The sequence below is a fragment of the Petaurus breviceps genome, unplaced genomic scaffold (assembly GCF_028583685.1).
Source record: "Petaurus breviceps papuanus isolate PSGF00001 unplaced genomic scaffold, PetGlider_PUasm1.0 90750, whole genome shotgun sequence".
Lineage (NCBI taxonomy): Eukaryota > Metazoa > Chordata > Mammalia > Diprotodontia > Petauridae > Petaurus > Petaurus breviceps.
The window spans coordinates 12,638,555-12,662,485 of NW_027187335.1; the positions used below are offsets into that span (position 1 = coordinate 12,638,555).

The 23,931-nt window shown below is 42.1% G+C and overlaps 1 protein-coding gene across 2 annotated transcripts in view; it reads right to left on the reverse strand.

Annotated features, from left to right (window-relative positions):
* Positions 1–1,374: 1,374 nt before the first annotated feature.
* The window catches only part of ODAD4 (outer dynein arm docking complex subunit 4), a 60,855-nt gene continuing 38,298 nt past the window's right edge, over positions 1,375–23,931 (reverse strand). The window contains exons 9-12 of one of the 2 annotated variants that reach the window (XM_069067692.1): positions 14,351–14,547; positions 12,785–12,885; positions 7,021–7,105; positions 1,375–1,804 (exon numbers count right to left, since the gene is read on the reverse strand). In XM_069067692.1, coding sequence (XP_068923793.1) covers positions 1,515–1,804; positions 7,021–7,105; positions 12,785–12,885; positions 14,351–14,547 — 673 coding nt within the window. In that variant the 3' untranslated portion in view covers positions 1,375–1,514. Of the gene's footprint in view, positions 5,496–7,020; positions 7,106–12,784; positions 12,886–14,350; positions 14,548–23,931 lie in introns of both variants that reach the window. The other variant, XM_069067691.1, reaches the window with a different exon arrangement.

The window sequence follows — 23,931 nt, forward strand, 5'->3', positions numbered from 1 at the left end:
CATAGGAACCAAAATTAAAATAGGCTAAACTTCTTCAGGCCACAGATAGGTTAGACTACTGACAGACTGACGATGGTTGGTTGCCGTGGGTCACGTGACAAACAGGAGAGCATGGCAGGGGCAACCCCACATTTCTCGTAGGCTGCCTGAAATCCTCTGGAGGATTTCAGTATATTGTGCAGGCCCACTCTGGTTCATTAATGCCCTTCCTAAATTGTAGTCCCCAGAAGTGAACACAATGCTCCAGATGTCTGATGACAAGAACAAGAGTAAAGTGAGATCTGCCCTAGTGCAAATGGTCACCATGCCTCTCTTAAGGCAGTATTAGAATCAATTTGGGGTTTTTTGGCTACCATAGGACATTTTGATACTTTGAACTTACAATTCACTAACATTCTCAGATCTTTTTCAAGCAAATTGCTATCTAGCTTTGCCTTCTCAACCCCCTTCCCCACCTCCATCTTGTACTTGTGAAGTTGATTTTTTTTATACACAAGTCTGTGTCTTTATAGTTTAATAAATTTTATCTTATCAGATCCAGCCCAGTGTCGTACCCAGTCAAGATCTTTTTGGATTATGATTCTATTATGCAATAGGTTTAGCTATATCTTCAAGCTTTGAACTCTCCACACATTTGGTAAGCATGATACCAATGTTTTTATCCAAGCCATTTATAAACATTTTAGACAGCGCCGGCCTAGTGCAGATCTCCAAGGTCTTACTTTGAAGGTAACATTGAATTATTAATGACTACTCTTTGGGTCTGGCTACCCAACTATTTCCAAAGCTAACTGTGCTATCATCTAGCCCTATGTCTCCATCTTGTTCTCAAGAACAGCATAGGAGACTGTCAAATGGTTTGCTAAAATCAAAACAAACTACATGTTCAGCATTCCCCTTGTGGAGTCTCTCCTCATCTCTGACACTCATTTCTTAAAGGCTCAGACTAGGTGCCCCATTCCTACTCTCTAAAGCCCTCTTGGACCTCCACAGTTGTTAGCATTATCTCCTTCCTCAAATGACTTGATATTTACTTTTTTGGGTCCATATTCTATCTTCTCCAGTAGAGAGGAAAGGGAAGCTATTTTATGTTTGTGTTTTCATCTTTTGTGCCTAACACACAGTAGATACTTAAGTGTTTGGTGTGCTGAATTGACTTATCAGCTTTCCCCTTGTGTTTCTCCAATCATTCTAAGGTGTTAGGGACCAGGTTATGACTAGCCAGGATGAGCATTGCAGTACCCTAAACCAATGCTAGTAATTTCTCTCCCAGGGTCTCTTCTGGGAATGAAAGTAAGAAAAAACGTGATTAAAAATCCAAAGTCTATAAGAGGGAAAATATGTATTTGAAGAGTAATAAATGAAGGGCAGGAGAAGAGCCTAGCCTGTGGAAAGCAATCCTCAGCTTTACATAATGCATTTTTTTCCTTTAGAATGCTCATCTTTAAATTACAATCCATTTAGAAGTGTCCCTAAGATGCCCCAACTCAGAAATGAAATGCATACTACTCATCTTATTCAGCATTTTCACCTTCTGTTTCTTCTTCCCTCTCTTCCTCCTCCTCTTCCTCCTCCTCTTCCACCTCGTCTTCCTCATCCTCTTCCTCGTCCTCCTCCTCTTGTTCAATTTCCACCCTCTTCATCCCTTGCCTTTCCCTAATCTGTTTCTGATTCTCTCTTTTTATCTCCTCTGTTATTTTTATCTTCTTTCCATCTCTCCCACCCCTCTCTCTTTCTGAATCATCCATATCCCCCTTTTCTTTTTTCTCATTTTTCCCAACCTCAGGATCCACATATATTTCATCTAAAAAGGAAAGAAAAGAAAAGATTCATTAAGCTCAATTGCCAGGCAGACAAAACCAATCTGGAACCTCAGGGTTAATACTGCTGAGAAGTGCATCTTATGAGACAGAAGGGACACCCAGAAGAACAGATATTTTATTAGAACTCTGAGATTTATCTATACTTCTTATCTAAGAACTTAATGCCTGTATGCCTATGAGAGGACAAGTGTGCATGGGGTGGGGGAGGGGCAGGGTACAGTTGAAAGGAACAGAATCATAGTCCTAGGGCTGGAAGGATCTTGGGGGTCACTGAGTCCAACCTTTCCATTTTAAGGGTGAAGCAAATGAAACCTAGAAAAGTGATTTGCTCACAAATGGCCGAGCTATGATTCAAATTTAGGTCCTCTGACTTCAAAATCCCCTCCCCTTTCAATTCCAGCATGTTCCCGGGGTTGCTGAAGCTCATTTACTGTACTCTAACTTCTCTGAATGAGAGGAATCCCTAAGGATGTATGTTGATTATTGAGTGGGAAGCCTTGGGTGGAATATGAGCTGCCAGCCAAGAAAGGAGTGGAACAAGTAAGTCTTACTGGAGCGCTGTCAATCCCGAGGGATCCTTTGCCAAAAAGCCCATGCACCTTCTACTTCTGGGCAGCTCTTTCCTGGGACACCCATCTCAGGCTCCCAGGAATTTCTATGAGGATAACTTGGGAGTCTGGTCCTCCCATGGCCTCAGGGAAGACAAACATGTACTCGTGTGCTGCCACCTTCAGTCCCAAGAAAAAAGTGCAGGATAAACACCCAGCTTTGGCACAGAGGAGTCTGGTGATTCTTTATTCCTGATGAATTCTTTACAAAGCTCTCATCAGAAGGCTAATAAAAGTTATGGTTTCATCATCTTCACCCTCGTCCAGTCTCATAGGAGAAGGAAGGGCAATCCATTTTCAAGCACCTCCGTCTTGCAGGTGACTCTCCTTTAGACCTGCACCATTTCTCAGGGTAGCCTCGCTGCTCTACAGCAAGAAAGGCAACACTAAGAGACCCCTTTTTTGTGGGATTCATTACATTTCTCAAAGAATGTGTTGGCTTTGCCTAGGAGAGAGCAGTGGGGATCCTACTCTGGTTTCAGGCACCTTGGCAACAAACCTACTCGTTCCCAAAATTAGGCTATAAACTTCTTGGCAACATTCTTGGTTTCCTGTGTGACAAGACACACAATGGACTGTCTGTCCTCTATGCTTATCTGCTAGAACAGTGGGAGGAAATAACAGCAGGTTCTGGCTGACCCACATCCTCATGGCCCTGTACTATTACACTTTGTTACAACTTTGCAAATGAGAACATTGCCAGATGCCTATTAGACAACTTCAGCTGGCCATCCCACTGGCAACTCAAAATGGACTTGGGTCTAAAATCGAATGCATTGTTTTCCCCCTAAACTGATCTTTCTCCCTAACTTCCCTAATCTGTTGAGGATGTCACTACTCTTTCCATCAGATACATCATCTTCCGATCATATAATTTATTCTAATCATATCTGAAGGCATCCAAATAGTGTAGGAGTTAGTACGCTAGCCTTGCAGTCACAAAGACTTCAATCACAACACAGACATTAGTTGTGTGACCCTGGGCAAGTCACTTAACTTCTGGCCGCTTCAGTTTCCTCATCTATAAAATGGGGATAATAACACCTACTCTACAAGATTGGTGTAAGAATCCAATGAGAAAACATATGTAAAGCACTTTGTAAATGCCATTATTGCTCTTATAATCACCCGGTTTCACCGAGCCACCCCTCACAGCTCCCCAGTTGCCAAGTTTTGTCAATTCTACAACATCTCTCACAATTGTTTCACGTCCTCTACTGTAGTTCAAGTCCTTGGCACCTCTTGGCTGGATGACTGCAGTAGTGCACTAAATGGTCCCCCTACCTCCAGTCTTTCCTCTCTCTAATCTTTCACTCAGCTGCCAGTGATTTTCTTAAAGCACAGGTCTAACAATGTCACTCCCTCACTCTAGAAGCTCCCAGTCTCCCTATTTTCTCTAGGATAAATAGAAACTCCAGTTTGGCATTTAAAGCCCCTCCCAGTCTGGCTCCAGTTGACTTTCCTGTTTACTGAGCTCTATGTTCCAGCCAAACTGGCCTTCTTGTTGTTTACCATCCACAAGACTCCACCTCCTGCCTCTGCACAGGCTGCCCTCATGCACCTCCTCCTCTAGATTCTAGATTCCTTCAAGGCCCAGCCCGTGAACCATCAGGCTTACCCTGATCCTCCCACATACTCTAAGTTACTTGGCATTTATTCCACTATATTTTATTCTTTTTGGAGGGCAATTGGGGTTAAGTGACTTGACCAAGGTCACACAGCGTATATTTTATTCTTACAAATGATTGTAATACATGTTGTTTTCCCAAGTAGAATGTAAGCAACTTGAGGACAGGGATTGTTTCACTTCTGTTTTTGTATCCCCAGCGCCTTGCACAATGCCTGGCACACAGTCAAATGGGTCTGTGATCTCACTGATTCAGTTCCCTCCAATGAAGGAAATCAAAACCAATCCAATCCATACTTGCTTGTCATGTGCAGCGCTCATGCGTGTCCTCCCAAGTCTTCCACAAGGGGTTCACCCAATGTGCTAGATGTGTCTACTGTCACCTCTTGCTCTTGCCTCTTGACCAGCCCATCTTCTCTTCCAGTACAATGATTCTTTAATGGCATCCTCATTGGTTACATGTTGCCACCTGGCACCATGGACCTAGTTCTTCTTGGTATTCAACATCTCACTGCTATCCAACAACACTGATAAAATGTTAATACTGAAAAGATGGATGAAGCCTGAGGTCAGTCAAAGAGCTTTGCAAAGTCCTGAAAGCGATAAGGCCTATTCTCTCCCCTTTCCGCGCTGAGCCCAGCAATCTGTCCAAAAATACTGTCAGTCCCAGGTACACATACTGCTGGACACATTTTCCAGGGTATTGATCTCAATGCATGTTGAAACCCGGGCAATCAACGTTTTTCCTCTACTTGGTCTTTCCTCTATGGACGGGCCAGACAGAGTCCTTGGGATTGCAATTCTCTTCCAGGAGGTTCTGTACTGTCTTAAGGCTTGATTCTGTCACCCCAATGTTATCTGCAAAGAGGGGAATCTGGAGAACCCCCACCATTCCCAAAGAATCAATCCTTCCTCAACAGAGCACCTGCATCATGGTGGCAAATACCTTTGGGGGGCATACAGATATCTCCATGTTTTATGTCTTGCCTGATGTCTACTAGCAGAGGATCACTGAATAGTTTTACTTCTGTTGTTCCATCTTCCAAGGACTCCTGAATGATCCTGATGTGTGGAAAACAGGTACAAAGAGAACTTACATTGTCTTTCATTTAATTTTTTAATTGTGATGGTAAAGTCATGGTCCATTGTTGAATAATGATTGTGAAAAATCTTGTTCCCTATGACTCATAAAGATTTTATGGGGACAAGATAGGACAGGGATAGGGACTGGCCCTATAATTATACTGGTTTAAGAAATTCCCAGGTAAGGAATCTCCCTCTATCAATTCTGGGCAGCATTTTCTTCCCAACTCAGAGTCTTAGAACACTGAGGAGTTCAGTGACTTGTCCAGGATCACACAGCCAGTATGTGTCAGAGGTAGAACTTGAACTCAGGTCTTCCTGATTTTGAAGCCAGTTGTCTATTCATTGCCATTGCTGCCTTAACACAAACATACACACATGTATACATACGTACACACAGATACATAGGGAAGAGCAGAAATAGAGGCCAATAGTTATTGATCTCTCAAATTGATTTTTTTATATTAATAAAAGTCTGAGTTTTCCCCCATACTTTTAGTATCTTCCTGTCCCTTCAGATACCTTGTATGTTGTCACAAATATATCCTCTCCACACAGAGCTGTTCTATGTGCACTGTACTTGATCTAAGCTGGCTGTTTTTCCTTTCTTTGTTCTCTTTAGTGCTGTTAAGGCACCTTAGGGACTATCATGAGAGGTCCAGGTGTGATGGTTCTTGTCCTTGATGGAGAAAACTTTGTTGAAATGTTTTTTTTTTCAGATCTTACCCATTTTTCTTCTACTTGTAGTCCATAGTCATTCTTGAATGACATTTGGATGAGTTTGCTTAGTAGCTATATTGCCAAGTTTTCTTTAAACTGTTTTTATGCTCCATTACGTCTGATTTTTGTGATGTTGCTAGGCATAACCTCATGGCACAGAGTAAGTATAAATAAATAGTTGTTGAAAGGATTGGGGTCTATGGGCACTCAGGTTGGGCCACACATCCCATAGACCTGATTCTGTCCTTGTGGATATGAATGCTGCCTCTGCCCTTCATTAGCTGTAATTTGGTAGGGATAAAAGACAGGCCAAGAGAATGCCCAGGGAACTGCTCTCACTGTTGGGGGACAAGATATTGTTTTAACTTTCCAGCCTATTATAGTATACTTTTAGCACCTTGGCCTCCCATTACTCACAGAATGGATTTCATTGCAGTTGGCCAGGCAACAAGCCACCTCCCATCACCCCTACCCCACTCCTCTGCCATCATTGTCCTGTATTACTCTCATTCTATCAGTATCAACTCCTCCATGACATGCAGGTGGGAGGATGGATAGAGCCTGCCAAGTACACAGTGGACATGGAGTAAGATCTCCCATTTATATCATGCTTTCCAGTTACAAAGCCCTTTTAATACATGATCTAGTTTCGTGGTAAGAACTGGCTTTTGGAGTCATTAGACCTGGGTTCAGATACTGATTTTGCCACGTATTACCCATGACCCTGGCCAATTCACACACCTCTCCAAACCTCAGTTTCCTCTCCTAGAAAATGAAGGACTTGAACCAGATTTTCTCTAAGGTACCTTATGGCTCTGATTCTATACTTCTATGCTCAGAAAAAGATCATGCAGGGGAAGAGTCTGAAATCCCTTCCCTGCCTAGTTCTCTAGCACCAGGTGGACCAGAAAAAAAACACCTGAGGTTGCTAACCAGAAATTGGCCTAAAGGCTCAGGGGCTGTAGCCAGCCTCTTTGACTAAAGCCACTAGAAGACTAGGCTTGACAGAAGAGAAAGCAAAGGGAGAACATAGCAACAAATGACCTCTCTAGGGAAAGAAAACATAAAAGAATTGGTCAGGGACCAGAAATAAAGACTTCTTTCCTCTTCCACTTCCTCTGACCCCAAAAGTTCTCACTAGGCTTCCAGGAGCTCCCACCTTTGTCTTTCTTGTCTTTGCCACCGTCAGAGCCTCGAGTCGCCCTCAGTTCTTCAATGATGCCCTTGTTGGCGTCATCCAAAGCCTAGAGGTGGCAGAAGTAACTGGTAAGAATCAATGACTATGTATGAATTGTTAAGCCCAAACAGCTGCTAGTCCTACCCCGGTTAATCTAGCCATTTCTCCCCCTCCCCACTTTCCCCCTAATATAAACTCCATCCACAAAGAAAACCTTCCCTGATTAACAAGCCCCCACATGCACCCCTTCCCACCACTCGAACCTACCTCCCAATGCTGGTTACTTTTTTTTTTTTCCTGTATCCCCTTGGTACTCATGTTTAATGTATACAAGTCAGCCATCAATTATTCCCCATTATACACTATGTGGTGTGAATCCTCTACAGAAGTTCTGCTTCAGTGTCTCTTTATGGCAAGGAAATTGGCTGTGGTAGGGTCTAAGAAGCCCAAAATAAGAAAGCTTCAGTAGACCCAGCAACAGCTTGTGGCCACTCTTGGGGGACTAGTCCAGCCAAGGGCAGAGAGGTTCAGGTTGGCCTGGAGTCGATGAATTCTTTGTTCAGGGTGACCCACAACAAATACAGATTGTTAAATGACCCTCCTTCTACTTCCACAGTAACAGTGGAAAAATAACAGTACCAAGAAGGAAGGAGACAGAGGGCATTAAGAATCACACTGTGTTTAGCTCATTTAGAAATGTACTGTAGTTATTTCCTATTTAACCTGAATTTGGCTTGTTTGTAAATAGTGGTTTGCTTGTTGACTCTCCCTCAAGCCCCTTGGACTGTGAACTCCTTGAGGGCAGGGTCTGTCTTTTATCTCTTTTTATATCCTCATCTCTTAGAACAATGACTGACACACAGTAGGTGCTTAAAAATATTAACTGATTGTACTCTGAATGGCTCCTCCCTTAGGTTTCTGGCTGACTAACAGCATGACAAGCACAAGAAAGCATTTCTAGGGCTGTATCCCAAAGAGATTATAGAAATGGGAAAAGAGCCCATTAGTACAAAAATATTTATAGCAGCTCTTTTTGTGATAGCAAAGAATTGGAAATCAAGGGGATGTCCATCAATTGGGGAATGGCTGAACAAGTTGTGGTATATGAATGTAATGGAATATTATTGTGCTATAAGAAATGAAAAGCAAATGGACTTCATAATAACCTGGAGAGACATATAAACTGACACTGAGTGAGGAGAGCAGAACTAGGAGAACTTTGTGTACACAATTACGGACACATCGTATGTTTGATGACTAACTTGGATAGACTGGGCTCCTCTCAGCAATGCAAAGTTCCAAGATAACTCCAAAAGACTCATGATGGAAAGGGCTATCCTTATCCAGAGGAAGAACTACAGATTCTGAATGTAGATTGTAGCAAACTACTTGCTCTTTTTTTTTCTGTTTTTTTGTTTTGTTTCTTCTTTCTCATTGTTCACTCCACTGGTTATAATCCTTCTTTACAACTTGAGTAATGTTTAATGTGAAGGTATCTGTAGATCCTCTATTTGATTGCATGCCTCCATGGGGGGTGGGGGAGGAGAGGGATGGGGAGAAAATTTGAAACTCAAAGGACTGTGGAACTGAATGTTGTAAACCAAAAATAAATAAATAATTTTTTTTAAAAGAAAGCTATAGATCAATCAGTGCTGTCTGCTTTCCCTTCCTGAAATGTCCTTTCTCTGCTATGACTAAGTAAACCTCTCTTTGTACACTGATGGATGGACTATGAGAGCTTCATTTCATTCCAATTTTGAACCTGAGTTCTCAGACCATCATGAGCCAGGCCCAACCTGCTATACCAGTGAACGCTTATATTAACAAGAAGCTTATATTATATCAGTCAACTTGATGAGCTTATGATTGTATCCCATACATTGGGAACAAATAGATGACTTTTGGCTGTTGCAGATCAACTGGAGAGGAAGGGATTAGCTCATATTGTGGGTTGGCCCATTGAAAAGGGGGTCAAATTGCAATTGTTTTTGTCCCTTCCATTCCCCTTGCCCCAACCCCTGTTTTTCAGAAAACAGACCAGAGAACAGTAAAGCTCAGGACAAAAGCCCCAAAGTGAAAACCTTTTTCCCATCCCAAACAGCTACACGGAGGCTGAGGCACACAGCAATTGCATTAGCTCTCACCCATGTGGCCTAGAAGTAGAGTTCCTGAACCACTGCCTCCTTGAAAGAGGAAGAGGGACTTCCCAGACAATGGTGAATACCCAGAATCCTGGAATCCACACTTCTAAGAAGAGATAGAACAGTACTAAGCCAACATCAGCCACAGGATTGCCCCTCTAAGCAACTCCAAGTTTGAGGATTCAAGATCCAATTCAAGTTTCAAGATTCAATTTTGAGGATTCAGTCAAGAAGAGAGGGGAAGTTTCTGGGTGGTGCTAGCTTTCTGGAGGGAGAAAAAGATTCTAAAATATAATCTTTAGTAATAGAAGGGGTTGTTTTGGGGCACAGCTAACCATCTGAGGAGAAGATTATATATGTGGTCTTCAGAACTTAAATAGTAGTATGGGACTAAGGAATAAGACTAAGGAAAAAGATAGCAAAAAGACCAAAGCTTTGCCCCCAACCCCACCCCTGACTATTACTATGTGTTATTCAGACAGTACAGGTCTGATAGGAGATGGGGGCAGGTTCAGGGGAGGAATGGTTGCCTTTCTAGCAACCTCAAGTACGGGGGGAGTCAAAGCTTTCAGAGTAGTTCTATAAGGCAAAATGCCTAAGTGGGTCTCTGAAATGCAAGTGTGACTCACTGAAATGTCAGAAGGTTCCCTTTTTAGCAGCATCAAGTTTCCATCCTAAGGCAAGTCTAAACCACAGTGTATGTGATAGGACAAACATCCCCAACTCTCTGCACTGCCCTCTAGTTAGCTTTTCCCAAAAAGGTTTCAAAGCCAGATCTTGATAGGTCCAGTAAAGCTCCAGCTGAGCCTGGTAGCCTCTGGCCTTATTAACTTGGCTTCCTGGTCACCTAACAGTAATAAAAAGGCCTACCCACATCCAGTCTGAGCCCTTCAGACTTGGCAACGAGTCATTGCACTCTGCTCTGATAACCAGACATATTTCCATTTGGAGATGAGGGGAGCCAAGTTTACCTAGGCTAAATGTTGCTTTCTCCTTACTATGTTAGGGCTAAGTAAACCTCTTTTTATGAATTGTTAAATGACCTATGAGTGCCTCATTTCATCCCAACATTGAACCTGAACAGGTGCCAGTTAAAGTTAGGCTTTCCCCTAATAGGGTGATTCTGTGAATCTGGGACACTGTGTAGTATCTTGGGGGAAAGTGGGGCCCACCAGAGAGGGAAGGTTATTGCCTTGATTGTTTAAGGGCAACTGTAAATTATTTATGTATTATTTTCTATGGGATGAAGGGCCATTCTATTCCTGATACATATTGTTTCTTTGAGTGCTTGTGTGACAAGAGAAAGGGTCCCATTTACTCACCTCTGTGGAGACCCAGACATAAATTATATTTGAGCTATTTTCTAAGACTTCCTAGAGAGAACTCCATGTGGGGGCAAAACAGGCTAATGAGCTAGGATGTGTGTAGGGATGTGTGTGGGGGGGTGTGGGTGGAGGATACCTAAAACTGTATCTTGGATGGGTACTACAAATGGAAATGTGATGGACCAGGTCATGAATAACACAAGATCAGGCTAGATTAAGTAGGGGAAATTACACAGCTCTTTTGATGATACGATACCGAGCTGCTTGCTGATACAAAAGGCTATCTTTTCAACACCACTCTTTTTCCAGAGATGTTATAAGACTAGGAATTATCAAACACCTTGAGCCACTAAAGAGCAAGGGTGAGAAGCATGGTGGGTATAAGTAGTCAGCTGTGATCAAGGGTATTCTGATAAGAAATGAGCAGGTAGATTTCAGAAAAACCTGGAAAGACTTCCATGACCTGATGCTGAGTGAAGTGAGCAGAACCAGGAGAACACCGTAAACAGTTACAGCCACAGTGTGAGATGATCAACTGTGATAGACTTAGCTCTTCTCAGCAACGCAAGGATCTAAGACAACTCCAAAAGACTCATGATGGAAAATGCCATCCACATCCAGAGAAAGAACTATGGAGTCTGAATGCAGATCGAAGCAGACTATTTTCACTTTTTTTGTTTTTTCTTTCTCATGGTTTTTCCCTTTTGTTCTGATTCTTCTTTTGCTTACCATCTCGGGGAGGGGGAAGGGAAGAAAGGGAGAAAGAAATTTGGAATTCAAAATCTTATAAAAATGAATGTTGAAAACTATCTTTACATGTAATTGGAAAAATAAAATACTATTAGGTGCAAAAAAAAAGAAGAAAGAAAAAGAAAAGAAATAACTATATGGTCCTACGTCCCCAACTAGACTATAAAATCCCCACTGGAATGACATGTTTTCCCGATTAGACTGAGCTGTCTGTCTCTACCTCCCCAACCCCATTTATCCAACAAACAGATTCAGGCAGATGCCAGACTAACCTTCCTGTTGTTGTAGTTGTTGTTCAGCTGTTTCAGTCGGGTCCAACTCTTTGTGACCGCTTTAGGGGTTTTCTTGGAAAGATAATGGAGTGGTTTGCCATTTCCTTCTCCAGTTCATTTTATAGATGATGGACTGAGGCAAACAGGGTTAAGTGACTTGCCTAGGGTCACACAACCAGCATCTGAGGTCAGATTTGAACTGAGGAAGATGAGTTTTCCTGACTCCAGGCCAGTCACCATCTAGCTACCCAATCTTCCTAACTGACACTTTCCTGCTTTGGCTCTTCATTTCCTGACTCCCCTTGGGCCTGACTTTCAAGGCTCTCTGTTATCCATCCTGCTTCTACAAGCTACTCCAACTTTCTATTCCCCACTCCTCAATGTTGCTCCCCAAAATCCGGACTTCCTTACACCTTCTCAAATTCTACCTAAAATGAAAGATTTGAACTAGATGACCACTAAGGTCCCTCCCAATCCGGTCTCTGGTACTATGACTCTATCCTTCCATGACCAACTTAAGGCCTGCCTCCTCCAGTTAGCCTGTCAATAAACATTTATTAAGCACCTGCTGTGTGCTGGGTACTGTGCTAAATACTGGAATTATCCCTTCTTCATGAAGACTTCCCTAACGACCTCCAGGTATATCTCACTTTTTGGACCTTCTGCTGCACTAATTACCTGTCCAGCACTTCATGATATGCTGCTATTCTTCACTCTCTTATCATTCTCTGCCTAAATCTTGTCTCCCTAACTGGAGTATAAGCAACTTGAGAATAAAAATGTTATCTTGTCCTTTTTGTGTCCCATGCCACACCTAGTATAGCATTAGTACACACTAGGTGGCGCCATAGTGCACAGAGCACTGGGCCTGAAATCAGGAAGACTCATCTTCCTGAGTTCAAATGTGGCCTTAGACACCTACTACCTGTGTGACCCCGCACAAGTCACTTACCCCTGTTTGTCTCAGTTTCCTCATCTGTCAAATGAGCTAGAGAAGGAAATGGCAAATCATTCCAGTATCTCTGCCAAGAAAACCCCAAATGGGGTAAAAAATAGTCAAATATGACTGAACAAGAAAAAAGGTATAGAATAGTTGATTGCTTAAGGTGGATCAATCAACAAGTATTTATTAAGTGCCTACTATGTGCTAGAAGGTAGGAGTGCAGAAACAGTGAGAGTGGAGAAACACAAGGCTGATCTGCTGGCAAGCCCTCTTTCCCCTTTCTGGCCGCCAGAAGAAGGAAGGGGGCAGGCTTACACTGATGATGGCATTTTGGGCCTCATTGTTGTGGACGAGCTTTGCCCTCTCCAAGGCTTTCTCAAAGTTGCTCACTGCAGCCTCGTAGTCTTTCAGCTTAACTGGAAAGAAAGGGGAGGGGAAGGGAAATGGTTATTGACAGCGGACAGCACCATGCCAGCCCTGTGGCTTCCCACTCTGGTCTGCAGGTCAGGTCATTGATTGGTACTAAGGGCTTAGCATGTTGCACCAACACAGCTACTGGGGACCAAATGCAGGGGAAGACATACAGCCGCCTTCAAGCAAACTGGATTAATCCAGCTGGCCTCTGGACACAAGAGGCCTCCAGGCATCAATGAGCTAGCTGGCACCATCCTTTTCCTTAGGAGTCCTAGTGCTGGAGAAGCCATCTCTAAAGATGATTCCATCCAGGCCCCTCATTTCACAGATCTGAGGGAACAAAGACAAAGGTACTTGCCTAGAATCACTCAAATTAATGAGTGTCAAAGCTTGCCAGTTGAACCCAGGTGTCCCAAGCCCAAAGCCAGTGTACTTGTCCCCTGCTCCCTCCTGCTTCCCATCCCCCTCCCCACCACCACTTGGCAAACTGAAGCTGACCAGGAGCAAATCCACACGGGCCCTGTGGCTCCCCACTCTGATCTACAGGTCAGGTCACTGTGCAGAAAAAGAGCCTGGCTGAGGATCCCTGGGCTCCCCACTATCTCCAGATTTGATTTATCCTGAGAGTCCCACAGCCTGCAGAGAGGAGGGGAGTGCTACCTCCTCCCCTAACCCATGTCATGCTGTCCCTTCAGCACTAGAAGACTCATCCACTCATGTTCCTTGGTACTTGAGTGTGGCCCTCTATGTGCTCTCCACATGCATCTGTGTGTCCCTCCATCTGAGCTCCCTACCTGTGAGTCCCCTGAGTGCAAGAGCTGTTTCATTAGACTGAGTGAGCCTCCTGGACAGGAATGGGAACCCTTAAGAGGGGGGTCCCAGGGAGACTGAAAATAAGACACCCAACAAGAAAATGTATGGGAGCCCTGGTGTTTGTTTATAAGACTTAGCATTGTAGGGGCAGCTAAGTGGCGCAGTGAATAGAGCACTGGCCCTGGAGGACCTGAGTTCAAAACCTGCGTCAGACACAACACAAAAACTAGCTGTGTGACCTTGGGCAAGTCACTTAACCCCAACTGCCTTCCAAAAAGCAAAAAAAAAAAAAAAAAGACTTGGCATTGGCTCTTCATTGCCTTATGACTCATTTTACCAGCTTTCTTCTTATCTAATTTAAATCAGCCAATTAGACTGTATAAGCTCCAGGAGGGCAGGGACCATTTCTTCCCCCTTTTACTCCCTGTCCCCCAAGCCCATTATACCCTGCACATAGTAGTTACTCAATTATTAGCTGACTAAGTTTGGATCATTCCAGCCAGAAACATGAGACCATGGGATAGTGTGCTCACAGTCAGAGTTAGACTGGGCAGCTCCAGTGGACATTAAGCCTGCTCAGGCCAGTTGATAGCACACACAGGGGCCGTGGCTTGCGTCAAAGGGGGAAAGAAGGGTGGAGGTATCTGGCTGTACCTTGTGCCTGGGCCACCAGGACACTGGCATTGAGTTGCCACTCCACATCACCTTCCTCTTCGGCGCATGCCTGGGACTTCTCCCCATACTCCTGTGCTTCCCAAGGTTGGTTGAGTTCCAGGTAGCAGCGGCCAATCTCATGGAATAGCCAAGTCTTTTCCAGGCTGGTTTTTGCCAGTGGGATCTTCTCCTCCCACCTGAAAAAAGACCAGTGTGAGGGGCCGAGCTTCTAGCCCTCAGCCTCCCTCACATCCACAGGCCCCTGGGGCCATGTTAAAGCTCACCAGTCCAGCTCCAGAACCCAAGTGAATAATCATTAAGCACACAGGGTCACAATAGGGAAAGTGATCTCATTTAGCCCCCTGCCTTAAGATAAAAGAAAACTTACCCTGTAGGGTAAATAATTTCTCCCCTTTTTAAAGAGTTGCAGAGAAAAGACAGACTATAGATTCCTTGCTTACCTGTTCTATTGTCTTATTATACCTATTTTTTGTGGTGGTGCAAGGCAATAAGGAGTAAGTGGCTTGCCCAGGGTCACAGAGCTAATAAATGTCAAGTGTCTGAGGCCGGATTTGAACTTAGGTCCTCATGACTCCAGGGCATTATATACCTGCCCCATATCTCATACTTCTTTAGGAAGTTCTTTCTGAAATCTAACTTAAACTCCTGCTGTAGAACATGCCCATTTCTACATATTCTGTCCTCAGAGGAAGAAAGAATGATCTTCCTCTAAAGAAGCTCCTTTTACAAATGTGAAAACAATCCTTCATCCTCCCAGTTACTCAAGGCTCAAAATCTTGTGCTTATCTTTGACTCTCCCCCCTTCTTCACCCCAAACCCAACCATGAACACTTGATAATTCTGCACCAAAAGTATCTTTCAGATCTTCCCCCTGCCCCCAGTTCCTCTTCTACCACCCAGGTTAGAACCTCACCTCCATCAATGTAAGAGCAGCCTAACTGGCTTTCCTGCTTCTAACTTCTCTCTGCTCTGAGCTGTCTCTGTTTTGCATCACGTCTAGGGACATAAGACACTAAGACAATAGCAGCTCACATTTATATACCACCACCCTGAAGATCTGCAAAGCGCTTTCCTCACAGTGTGATAGGAATTTTTAAGTATAATTTACTCCATTTGCTCAGTGAAGTTAAATTACTTTTCCCCAGATAACACAAGTAGTGAATGTTAGAACCAGGATTCAAATTGAGATCTGTCTGAAAAAGAAGAAAACTGCTTACCTATGTAGCAATGGTGGTCTGGTGTGGTGAGCAGGATCATTCAGTCATTCCTATTTGCCCCCCTCACCCTACTACTGATACATTGTCCAGATGGATTTCCCAGTGTAAACACTCTTCCTCTCCTTAGGGAGTTGTATAAAGAATGTGTCATTTTCTCTCTATCTCTCTTTCTCTGTCTTCTCTGTCCTCTCTCCCTTCCTTCCTCCATCTCTCTCTCTCCCCCTTTCTAGGTCTCTCTTTCTCTTTGTCTGTGTCTGTGTCTCTCTCTGTCTGTCTCTCAGTTATATGCCCCTAGCCAGAGACAGTGCTCTGGTAAAACTGTATTAGATCTCTGTCGCTCTGTCTCTGTCTCTATTTCTCTTTGTCTCTCTCTCCCTTTCTATCCCCTTCCCCTTTGAGGATGCACTCTCTTCAATTATCTTCTTTCAATATTTATTTTCAATAAATACACCGTGGTTAAAACTTATTAAGATGCACTAAACATTTAAAATAAAGGTAAAAAGACTTTTCTTATGTCTTAAAGGACAGGTTTTAGTTTTCTAAAGGAGGTGGGGGAGATACAGGACTAACACTTTGCTGTCTCTAGCTTTCTGCTGTTCCCCATCAGCCCAGTCTCACTCCTAGAGCCTCAGCCTTCCCATTCTATGTTCACCCCTGTTCTCCCAGTTCTGCACACCGCATGGCCTCCCTTGCTGGCTCAGCTCTCAGCTCAGGTACTACTGTACTCTTTCAGGAGAAGGAACCTTTATCCTAGCACCAACAGAAGCTTCTGAGGTCTGCTACCTCCCCCACAACCGAGAGTTAGGCTAACCAGTAAGCTAGGCACCTATTAGGATTCGTCTTTCCTTTTTCTTCCACTGAGTGTAGAGTTGCCTTGGTGAGAAACTTCACACCAACCCCCGGGGTCCATCCAGGACATTCCCCAAGTCTTCATATCTCCAAGCTGGTCCAAGCAAATGTTGTACTGGGGCAAGTTCTCTACCCCGGTGGACTGTTTAGCAGCTTTCCTGGCCAATCTGAAAGGAACTCATTCTTCTTCAAATGCCAATGCAATCTTTCACTTAGAATTCCCAAAATATGTGTCTGCCTAGTATAGTATAAAGAGTGCTGAATTCAGAGTCAAAGAACCTGGGTTCAAATTCTGGTTCTTCCCACTAACCGGTATAATCTTGGGCAAGTCACTTAACCTTGCTGGGCTTTAGCTCCCACAAATGTAAAATGAACTAACTGGACTAAATGATCTCAAAGGTTCCTTCTATCTTTATTCTTTTTTAAGGGGGGAAGGCAAGGCAATTGGGGTTAAGTGACTTGCCCAAGGTCACACAGCTAGTAAGTGTGTCAAGTGTCTGGGGCTGCATTTGAACTCAGGTCCTCCTGACTCCAGGGTCAGTGTTTTATTCACTGTGCCCCTTCTATTTTAAAATCTATTATCTCATGGTCTTACCATTTAGGGTAGGTACAATGTAGAAAGAATAGCAATCTAAAACTGGAAAATCATCGGAACACTGGCACCCATCATAAAACTCATGGCCGGGATGCCAATACAAAAATGCACAAAGTATAAATACTGACCAAGGTAAACGAATGATCTCTAAGGTCAATTTTTAAAAATTGACCTATGATTATCATTGAGATTTAGGGGGATGGAACTCATAAAGATGGCTCTGAAAGAGTCTTTTATACAAAAGCAGAAAGATAGGTAAAAGGGGTGGGAGTAGAAGAGCAGAACAAGATTATTTGTTAAGAAGTTAGAATTTTCTTACTTAAGGCAATGCAGTAGCCATATGGGAAAAGCATGATGGAAAGGATTTGGATCAATGAAAATCAACTGAGGCAAAAACAAAAACAATCTTGCCACTGGAGTATACTGGAGGACCCCCCCTTCCCCCTCCCCCAACTACTTCCTCCACCCCACCCTCAACCTCCCTTACCCCTCCCATCCCCCTACCCCCAGACAAAAAGAAGAGGCAGAAGTTGGGAATGAATGATATAGTATTAATGGAGGATTTCAATGATCTGGAAATCTACTAAAGCTGTCTGTCACTGGGAAAAGAGAATTTCATTAAAGCAAATGGCAACAATGGGACAACATACCAAAAGTTTCAGGATGTACCCAAAGCAGTCCCTAAGGGAACATTTCTATCTCTAAACACTTTCATCAGCAAATTAGAGAAATAACAACTTAATTAATTAAGCATGCAACTAAAATTATTAGAAAAGCAACTGGGTGGCTAGGTGGTGCAGTGAATACAGCATCAGCCCTGGAGTCAGGAGAATCTGAGTTCAAGTCCCACCTCAGACACTTAACACTTACTAACACTTGGGCAAGTCACTTAACCCCAATTGCCTTGCCTTCCCCCCTCCAAAAAGCGAAAAAAAAAAAAGCAACATTTTAAAAACTTCAACTAATCAATTTTTGTGATAAACATTCTTAAAATAAAAAAGAGATAAAATTTAAAACAACAAAATTCGAATGAATAAATAAAAGTAAGAACGGTTTTCTGAGAGAAAAAATACCCAATTAAATATGTAAACCTAATATTAGCTAAACTGATTTTTTTAAAAAGCCTGAAGAAAACCAAATTTCCAATATAAAAATGAATCAGGAAAATTCACAACACATTAAGATAACAGAAAATATTAGAAACTATTTGACTTAATTATATGCCAACAGAAGTGAAAAATAAAATGAATATTTGCAAAAATATAAACTTTTCAGATTAACAAAATGAGAAATAGAGAATTTAAGTAGCCCTAATCTCAGAAAAAGAAGTTGATCAATTCATACAGGAACTCTAAATGAAAAAACCCTAAGACCAGATGGATTTACAAGTAAATGCTATCATACATTCGAAAAACAATGAATACCAATATTGCAAAAATTATTAGGAAAAAATAAGGAAAGAAGGGATCCTATAAATCCTTTTTAGGAGAAAATATGGTTTTGATTCCTACGCCAGGAAAAGGTAATGCAGAGAAAGTAAATCACCAATCTATATCTCTGATGAATACTGACACAAAAACATTTAATACAATTTTAGCAAAGCATCTAGAACAACATATTTAAAAGATCATACTACATGACCAGGTTGGATTCACATCAGAATGCAGGATTAATTCAATATGAGGAGACCTTTTTAACATCATAGATCATAATAAGGAGAAAATAATTAAGATGACATGAATATATCAATAGATGCTGAAAAAGGTTTTGACAAAATATAACATTAATATATATTTAAAAAAATTTTAAAGCATAGGAAAAAACGAATCTTTCTTAATGTGGTAAATTTTGCTACTATTGTTTTTGGGCAGCTAGGTGGCGCAGTAGATAAGAATTTGGAATCAGAACTTGGCCTTGGAATCAGGAAACTATCTTCCTGAGTTGAAATGTGGCCTCAGACACTTAAATGTGTCTTGGCTGTGTGACCCTAGGCAAGTCACTTAACCCTGTTTGCCTCAATTCCTCATCTGTAAAATGAGCTAATGAGGGACATGGCAAACTACTCCAGTGTCTCTGCCAAGAAAACCCCAAAATGAGGTAACAAAGAATGACTGAAATGAAGGACTGAACAACGATAAATAGAATTAACTGTAATGGAGAAATGCTACTGGCTTTTTCAATAAGGTCAGTAGTAAAGCAAGGATATCCATTGTCACCACTATTATTTAATATAGTTCCAGAAATTCTAGCTATAGCAACAAGACAAGAAAAAGAAATTAAGGAATAAGTATAATCAAAGAAGAAATAAAATTATTGCTTCCGGCAGATAACATGATGGTTTTACTTAGAAAATCTTAGTGAGCCAACTAAAATTTTATTATAACAATTACAAATATCAGTAAAGTAGCAGGATATAAAATAAGCCCCTCCCAAATCAGTCTTTCTGAATAGTACCCTCCCAAAAGGTAAAGAAATTCTGCTCAAAATAATTGGAGAATATATAAAGTATATGCAAGTCCAAAACATTCTTTAAAAAAAAATAAAGACAACACTCTTCATGGAAATATAAATACAAAACACTCTTTTACAGAAATAAAGTGACCTAAATAATTGAAAAGATAATAACTGGGGTGGCTAGGTGGTACATGAATAGAGCACTGGCCCTGGAGTCAGGAGGACCTGGGTTCAGATCTGGCCTCAGACACTTAACACAGAAACTAGCTGTGTGACCTTGGGCAAGTCACTTAACCCCAATTGCCCTCCAAAAAAAAGAAAAGAAAAGATAGTAACTACACATGGTTAGGCCATACCAATATAATAAAAATGACAATTCTGCTTAGTTTGTAGATTCAATGTTGTTTTTTTTTTTAAAGCAATTGGGGTTAAGTAACTTGCTCAAGGTTACACAGCCAGGTGTTTCTGGGTGGATGCTAAGTGTCTGAGCCCGGATTTGATCCCCCAGGTCATCTTGACACTGGGGCCGGTGCTCTTACTTTCTGTGCTACCTGGCCGCCCCTAGATTCAATGTTTTATCAATCAAACTACCAATGCTTGACTTTACAGAACTAGTAAAAAGAAGGAGAAGATTCGTCTGAAGGAACAACAGGTCACAAATTCCAAAAGAAATAATATGGGGAAAGTGGGAAGAAAGAAGGCCTGTTAGTACCAGATCTCAAACTATATAACAAACAGTGATTATCAAATTCTTTTTTTTGCCTTTTGGAGGGCAATTGGGGTTGAGTAACTTGCCCAAGGTTACAAGGCTAGTTTTTTTGTGTGAGTGTTAAGTGTCTGAGGCTGGAACCAAACTTGGGTCTTCCTGACTCCAGGGCCAGCACTTTACTCACTGCGCCACCTAGCTGCCCTGATTATCAAATTCTTAAGAAATAATTTAAAAATAGAAAAGTACACGAGACCCAGATGCAATCAAATGTAGTAAAGGTGAGGCCTCATTGTTTGACAAAAAATATTGGAAAAGCTGGAAAATAATCTGGCAGACATTAGGTTTAGAACAACACCTCATACCTTCTGCCCCAATAAGTTTCACATAGACATATGACCTAGATGTAAAAGATCCTATCATAAATGGATTAGAGGAGCAAGTTGAGAGATACTTTCCACAGCTATGGAAAGCTGAAAAGTTCTTAACCAGATAAGGGATAGAGAATATCACAGGAGATAAAAAATGGATGATTTTGATTACATAAATGAAAAACTGGAAAAGAATTAAAATGGAAAGATAAAATGTTAACTAGGGGAAAATCTTTGCAATAAATTTCTCTCATAAAGATCTGATATACAAGATAAATCGGGAATTGTCAAAAACATATAAGAACAATAGTGAGTCCTCAAAATATAAATGGTCAAAGGCTATGAACAGGAAATTCTCAAAAGAAGAAAGAAAGTGGTCAATAACCATGTGAAAAATTCTTCAAATCATTAGCATTAAGAGAAATTCTGAGGTTCTCCCTCAGAGCTATCAGATCAGCCATGAAAAAAAAAGAAAGAAAAACAATTGTTGGAGAGGATCTGAGAGGATCCGCACACTGATGAATGAACTGCAGAAGCAACCATGACATGATTCAACCATTCTGGAAAGCCATTTGGTACAAGACCTCCCCCCCCCCCCCCCCCCCCCGCCAAAAAAAAGTCAATAAATTGTGTATACTTTTGATCCAACTTTACAAGACTAAAAACAAAGTGGATGGCCACCAAATGGAGAATGGCTGAACAAATTTGACATGCATGCAATGTATTGTGCCACAAGAAACTACCACAGGGATGGATTCAGAGGAACCTGGAAGGATTTGTATGAAATGGTGCAGCATGAAGTGAGCACAATCGGGAGAATACTTGTATGATGACTACCACATAAAGAAAAACAACTGTAAAAAACATATGATACCTAATAAGTACAATGACTAATCCTGACCCCAGAAGCCTGCAGATGAACCATGTTGCTTCCCACTTGCCAGTAAAGCAATGAGGGACCACAGCTCAGAATGAGACAAAAACCAATGTGCAGATCTGTTTGGGGGAGTGGGGGTTCCCTCCTCATGTTTCTTCCCCTTCAGTCTGTCTTCCACAAAACCAACCACCAAAATGATTTTCCTAAAGCTTGGATCTCACCACATTAATAGCCAGACATTTGCACTCAATAAACTCTAGTGACTCCCTATTACCTCTAGGATCTGTTTGTTATTAAAGATCCTTCACAACTTGTACATTTTCATTCCACTTGTACTAGACTGCAACTGAAATCAAACACTTCCAGCCAGAGGAGAGACTCTGCTAGCTCAGAATTCCTTTGGTCTGGGATTCCTACCCTGGTTATTCTGCAGGCTTCAGACAGGGCTACAAGCTGGAACTGAGACACTGCTCCACTCCTGGGGTCAGAGCCCCACAGTTGCTGCTTGCTTCTGAATGTGTTTCTTTCTTTTAACTCCACTTCCCATCCCCCACCCCTCCAGGTACAGTTAGGCCTGATTCTAAGAACTTCAAGCAGGGAGTAAGCAACAGAACTGCCAGCTGGCTCCTACATGAGACCGGGCCCCTCCTATGAGCTTAGCTGGGACTCATGTAAAGGTCTCCACATGTAACTGTTTAAACTCATGGGTTACATTTGCATGTGGTGCTTCACCTGATAACTACCTTTGCTTGACCTGTAGTAACCTTTACCTGCTTAGGTCAGTCTACCTCTGCTGTATCAAAGTGAACACAGAGTTCTCCAGGGAAGCAATGGGTGTCAACAAGAAGGCATCTCTGCTATGCCAAAATCTAGAAAATAAACATCCTGAATTATCAGTATTGATTGGGACCAACTCCAGTCTGTTCAAAGAACTGATAGAGTATTCTAGGCAGTAAGCTGGGGCTCAATATCTGAACACTCTGACAATTCATGCCTCCAATATGGAAGCTTAATGGCAGAAGTAAGATGGTAGAGGGCCAGGAAGAAATTTAGCAAGGCTCTTCTACCCCAACTCCTAAACACAGACCAAGAAAATACACCAGACCAAATCCTGAGCAGGAAATCCAACACAAAATCACACTGACTTATTTTTCCAACCCAGGTTGGCATAGGGAGATAGGCAAAGAAGTCTACAGATATTAGCAATGGGTCTGGCCAGGAGCACACTGGTGGGAGCATTCCAGCACAGGGAGAGGCTGTGCACCAGGGCAAAAAGAGGCCCTCAATCCAGCACTGAGCAGCCTAAACTTGTGCAAGAATAGGTGCCTCAGGCAGCTATGTCCTTCAACCCAGTTCTATGCCATAAATCTAGGGAGGGCTGGTGAGGAGACCTGGGCTCAGGGGTGGAGTTCCAGGTGAGAAGTCACAATGCCTTAGACTGTGTGCTGACCAAGAAGGGAATTCAGAAGCAAGTAGCAGCTGGGGGGGTCCTGATCCCAAGAATGGAGCAGAGTTGCAGATTGCTTCTAGTCCAAGAGCTATAGAAGAGTAATCAAGGCAGGAATTCTACATCAAAAGGACACCTACAGTTCTGTCACTTTGAAACAGCAGACCTTTCCAGCTGGCTGACAGTGGCTGCGTCCAACAGTAGCTTACTGAAACTCTAACCAGGAAGGAGTAAGCCCCAAACCCATGTCAAGAACCTGCAAGTGTAGAACAGGAGGGTGGTGACAAGACTTTGCCCTGGAAGAACCACTTTGGGAGCACTGAAAACATGGTGATCCTAACTTGTCCTGCGATCTTGCAATACCCACAATACTCAATACCCCAAGAAATGAGAAGCAGGACTAGCCCAGGCATTTCCTCCAGAAGTGTGCAGAGCCTGGTCCTAACATAAAGTCCAAAGTCAGAAAGGAAGTAATTGGCTGGGAGAATGAGCAAACAAAGAGAAAAAGAATCCCACCATGAAAAAAACAATTATGGTGAAAGACAGGAGAATGACTATAAAATATCTACAGGAAAAGAGAATGACTACAAAATATCTACAAGTAAAGACTCAAAGAAAAACATAGCTTGGGCACAAATTCAACTAGAATTTCTAGAAGAGATGAAATTATTTCTCCAATTACATGTAAAAACAATTTTTTAACCTTCTTTTTAAAAAATTTTGAGTTCCAATTTTCCTCCCACTTTCTCCCTCACCTTCTCCATCCCTGAGGCAGTAAGCAATCTGATGTAGGTTATGCATGTGAAGCAAGAATTTTTTTAAGAGTTTAAAATATTTTTATAAATGAAGCAAGAATGATAGAGGGGAAAAATGAAAAAGAAATGAGAGCTGTGGGGAGAATTAATTGGAAAGAGAATTAATAGCATATGGCACAAGAGTAAAATATTACATAAGCAATAAGCTCTCTGAAAATTAGAATGGACCGAATACAGTAAAAAAAATAATAATTCCATGAGATAATAAGAAATATTAAAACAGTCAAAA